The sequence below is a fragment of the Ochlerotatus camptorhynchus genome, unplaced genomic scaffold (assembly GCF_037179485.1).
Source record: "Ochlerotatus camptorhynchus isolate MF236.1 unplaced genomic scaffold, CSIRO-AGI_Acam_v1.1 ptg000077l, whole genome shotgun sequence".
Taxonomy (NCBI): domain Eukaryota; kingdom Metazoa; phylum Arthropoda; class Insecta; order Diptera; family Culicidae; genus Ochlerotatus; species Ochlerotatus camptorhynchus.
In genome coordinates, this window is record NW_027040567.1 from 2,373,895 (window position 1) to 2,378,886 (window position 4,992).

Consider the following 4,992-nt stretch of genomic DNA (forward strand, 5'->3'; position numbering starts at 1 on the left):
CAAGAAAAGTACGGTGCAGTTTTCCTTATCCGCCCAACCCAACGATTTTCCCGAACAGCACACTCTGACAGCGAGAACAAAGTATCATCCTCCGAGAACTGTCCCCCCGTTGTTGGGTTGATGCATAGTCGGGACGTGACAGCCGGAGTCCCCGATTTTTTCCGCGTTCCACGGACGGCTCTAATTTTAACTCCCGTCTGGAACCAGGTTCACTCGAAAGTGTAATAAATTGTCAAGCTCAAGAGATCCTCCACGACGTTGACGACGACGACGACGACGCGCCGCCCAGGCCGCCGTTTCGCAGAAGTTCCACATCAATCGATGAATTTATTATGGAATGGTGCGTTGGCGAACGGAACGACCGCGCCCTTGCGCTGCAACAGCCAGCGGCCAGACGCGACTAAATCGCGGCGTTGTTCTAAATTTAGAGCAGGGCCCAACCGGAACTCAGACGGACCCGAACGGAAGGCACGCACGCGTTCGGGTCGTTGTTTACATTGGCACTCACGAAGGCGGGAGAGAACAAAGCCGAGCGAGAGAGTGAGTGCCACCGCTCGGATTCGGGCTGTTTTCGGTTGGTTTGCTTTGTGCTGTCGTTCGCCGCCATCGGGCGCCAGTCCTTGCCGTTTCCGTTTTGTTCGGTTCGGTCGGTGAGTGCCGTTCGTGTTGGGAAGAACATATAAGGGAGTGCCTTTGTTGTTCGGGGCTTAGTCACAATACAACACTCGCTCGCGTCGTGGTCAGCACACTTTTATCACTTGACGATCGGCTCGTGCATCGTTGCTACTGCTGCTGCTTTTGTAAGTCTTGAGCTGAACGAAAGGCGCGCGCCCTCAGATTTGGGTGAAATTTGGATAGAAGGCGGTTTATCATTTGGTGGAAATTGCTTTGCGAAGGACGACGACAAAGCCGAGAAGAAATCTCTAGAGTGCGAGTGGTTTTTTTTAAGTGGACTAGAATTTTTATGTTTTCATTATTGCGGAGACAATTTTCGTAAGAGAGACACCAGAGGAGTTAGAGCCGTGGACAGTGCAGAGGAAAATGTGTCGATGAAGTGTTTGTTTACAAAACAATGTCTTGATGAAGCGGGTTTTGGCTGCTGTGGCCCATATGTGAGCGAAGCGGTTGGAGAAGAAGCGAATTATTGTGTTAAGTGCCTTTCTCTAATTTATGATTAACATTTGAAATAGTTGGAAGATAACTGACGTTGAAGAGTGCTGTTGCGGCTTGAAAGAAGAGAGTAGATGTTAGCGAAGAGAAGCTGAAAAGACCTGGATGTAAATCATGAAGTCGCAAGTGGTCGTGATTGTAACGGTGGTGCTGGCAGTGATGGTGCCGGTGATTAGGTCCATCTCGTACTGCCCCAACAGTTGTACGTGTGACGACGAGAAGCTGCACGTGACGTGTGGCGAAGGGACATTGGATGTTCTGCCAATTGCATTGAATCCTTCGATTCGCCGGTTGGTCATCAAGTTCCACAAGATTCGGTCGGTTGATACGTCGATTCAGTTCTACACCGAACTGACCATGCTTGATCTGAGCTACAATCATCTGTTGAACATTCCGGAGACGATCTTTATGTATCAAACAAAGCTACTGCAGCTGCATTTGAACAACAACAAGATTGGAGCGCTGAGCAATAAAACGTTCGAAGGAATGACGGAGCTGAGGGTGTTGAATCTACGAGGGAACTTCATCGATCAGATTACCAGTGAAATGTTCAAAGTGCTACCAAAGCTGGAGGAGTTGAATCTCGGGGGTAATCGGATCGGCCAGTTGGATCCGGAGGCTTTCGAAGGTTTAGGTGAACTACGGGTGTTATACTTGGATGATAACGCAATCAAAACCATTCCAACGCTTTCTTTAACTCCGTTGAAGACTTTGGCGGAGCTTTACATGGGAACTAACTCCCTATACAAGATCCAACCAGGAGCGTTCGAAGGACTGCAGTCACTGAGAAGATTGGATATCCACGGTTCAATGTTGGTAAACATTACGATCGATACGTTCCGAGGATTGGAGAACATTCGCTCTCTGGATCTGTCGGATAACCACCTGCTTAAGGTTCCAACAGTCCAGATGAGCGCTCTCAAGCGCCTGGAAGATTTAGTCATCGGTCAAAACGACTTTGACGTAGTTCCCGAAGGAGCCTTTTTCGGCCTAAGTAATCTCAAGAGCATTGACATCTCCGGTGCATTGAATCTTAAGTGCATCCAGTCGGGAGCATTTTCAGCCAATCCCAATCTGGAATCGATCACCATCGCTTCCAATAAGGAACTCCTAGAACTGGACGAGGGAGCCTTCTCCGGATTGCCACATATCAAAAAGGTTATCCTTCGGGATAACAAAATTTCCACCTTCCGAGAAGAACTGCTGCCCTGGAAACACCTAACCGAATTTGACGTCTCAGAAAACCCACTTAGCTGTGATTGTCAAATGTTGTGGCTTCGAAATCTGCTGCACCGGAAGAACATCGAAACCGATGAAGCTCAAATTGTGTGTGTCTTCCCCGATCGACTACATGGTGAGCCTCTACGGGAAATCTCTGCCGAAATGCTCGGTTGCAAGCATCTCCAATCCAAGGAACGTGCAATTTTTGGCGCCATCATTGTTGCCTCTGCTGCCACTGTCACAACCTTCGTTCTGATCGTCTACCGACTGCGGCATCGAATCCTGGAAACGTTTCGGCGCCACTGGCGAGCCAGTAAGCGGGACACCCTCCAAGAGGAAAAGGACATGGAGATCCAAAAGACGCTCGGTGAAGGCGACTGTCATCAGCCTCATTGCAACATCTACACCTACAACTACCACCCGGTGTTCAGGAACCATCAGCACCCCTCGTCCCTGTACGCCGGGGGTCAATACTCTCTCCCGTTTCCCCGCTACCAGTCCCACGGAGGAACTCCACAGCCGCAGTCCCAGCAGTTTCATCAACAGCAGATGCAACCACTGCCTCAAACGCCGGCGTCCAGCTCGTCGACGACCTCTACCCTGGTCATGCCGAGCCAACCGGGCCAGAGCGCGACCATCTACTCACCGCAGTACGCCCATCACATATACGAAGTTCCGAAGAACGTTTCGGACACTTAGGCAAACGCAGGTAGACTTTATTCCCTACAATTGTTTCGTTTGATAAGACGCACCCACACACTCACAGACTCAGATCCCTTGATTGTTACTAGTGGTGTAGATTAAGCGCATTAAGAAGATGTATAAATTTATTGACTAATATATGGAGTGCCCGAGGACGAATGCAAGTGAGGACGAACTTTGTGGAGCAAAACGAGTCATATCGAGAATTTTTCCGGCAGTATTCATCACCTTAGTCTTAAAGTCACAAACTCACACCCACACACACACACATACAAGACACAAGTTGTATAAATTAATTCTAGTCAATTTGAAGAGATCTAAAAGAGAATATCAAAGACTGTCCTTCTCGAAAGCGGGAGGCACAAACACGCATACCAACATGCTCGCTGTGTTTTTCGATGGTCTGATAGTTAAGTGAAGGAAATTAGCATGCAAATAGTGGTAGAAAAGAAGACCGAACAAAGCGCCGACAGGCAGGAGATTTTAAGACAATTGTTTTTACAAGTAGAAACGAAAACATCAAGATGCAAAGGCACACCAGTACGGGACAAAGCAAAGTGAAAGAGAGTTCGTTTTAGAGTTTCTTTTCCTTTCTTGTTGTGTAAATAGTATTTTTTAAGTGTACATAACTTACATCAACACAATACACAAATACACAAAAATCACACACCAACACTCAACAACAACAACAACAACAACAACAAAGCTAGTTATGTATTTTTATTAAACTTTTTTATAAGAAACCTACAAAACAAAAACACTGATACAAAATGAAAATAAATCGGTGGTTAGAAATAATAAAGATTCAACGAAATAAAACAAAAACACATTGAGATGCTGACACAAATGTTACGAAAAGAAAAAGAAACCGACTTGTAATGAATGTCATTTTTAATTATCGCATCCCCTTTCCGGTGTTCCTTGGGTTTTCGGTTCCCTGCTGACTGCTGCCTCTGCCGCCTGAATGGGAAACTGGTTGCAGCCCCGGGAGGCAAATTGGTTCATCTTTTTTTATATATATATTCTGCCTCTCGCTCGCTCTCTCTCTCTATCCCTTCGCTCCGGGACGAATTATCCTCCGTTCTGCATTGCATTCAGTGGCGATTGTCGTCGTTACTGATGTCGCGTCGTCCTCGTCGTTATTGTCGTTGATGGTTGACAGCATAGCGTCGTTTTGAGCTGGGTTTGGTGACACTATAGGATGGTGGGTGAATTCGGTGGGATTTTTCGATTAATATTAGGTCCAACCGGATAAGGTCAGTTGGGTCATTTCAAGGTTCCGGTTGGAATATTGCTTAGCACGATTGGAACAGGTAAGTATATTCGGTATTATTGGCTCGGATATTACATTAAGAAAAATTCTATCACACTTTGTGAATTATTTTGCAATGGAAAATGTCGGTAAAATAATCTTTCGATTTATGTTCATGATAGGGGATTTGCAATTACATCCACACAAGCATCGATTGGAAAGCTGTGCTCGATATCTCACAATCCCGGACCAGATGGAATACCGCCCGGTTTCCTGAAGGAACAATTAACGTTTTTACTGAATCCTGATGAATGTGGGCGTCTTAGTGGAATACCTGTATAATGAGAGAGAGAAGGATTAGTATTTTCCATTTAATTCCACTACTTTATTTGCTTATCCTTGACAGATACGCGTATTTCGTCTACAATGTGCAGACTTCTTCGGTGTCTTGTACTAATACTCGACTGAAGCCTCTGTGTCCCCATCAAACTATCGCCTATTGAAGAAACGACTTCTTGAAGATTGAATTCAACTGCATGCTTCATAATAATAGCACTATTTTTAATATTAACTTCTGTTCAAACTTTGTTCACACAGATCTGAAGAATTTATTCAACCACAACATTGAACTGCTTGGTGTTGTATAA

The 4,992-nt window shown here is 45.8% G+C and overlaps 1 protein-coding gene across 1 annotated transcript; it reads left to right on the plus strand.

Moving 5' to 3' along the window:
• The first annotated feature begins 737 nt into the window (after positions 1 to 737).
• Positions 738 to 3,359, plus strand: LOC135697592 (insulin-like growth factor-binding protein complex acid labile subunit). Its single transcript, XM_065217376.1, has one exon. It carries the CDS (start codon positions 1,285 to 1,287, stop codon positions 3,088 to 3,090), a length of 1,806 nt encoding a protein of 601 aa, XP_065073448.1. The 5' UTR covers positions 738 to 1,284; the 3' UTR covers positions 3,091 to 3,359.
• The last annotated feature ends 1,633 nt before the right edge of the window (positions 3,360 to 4,992 follow it).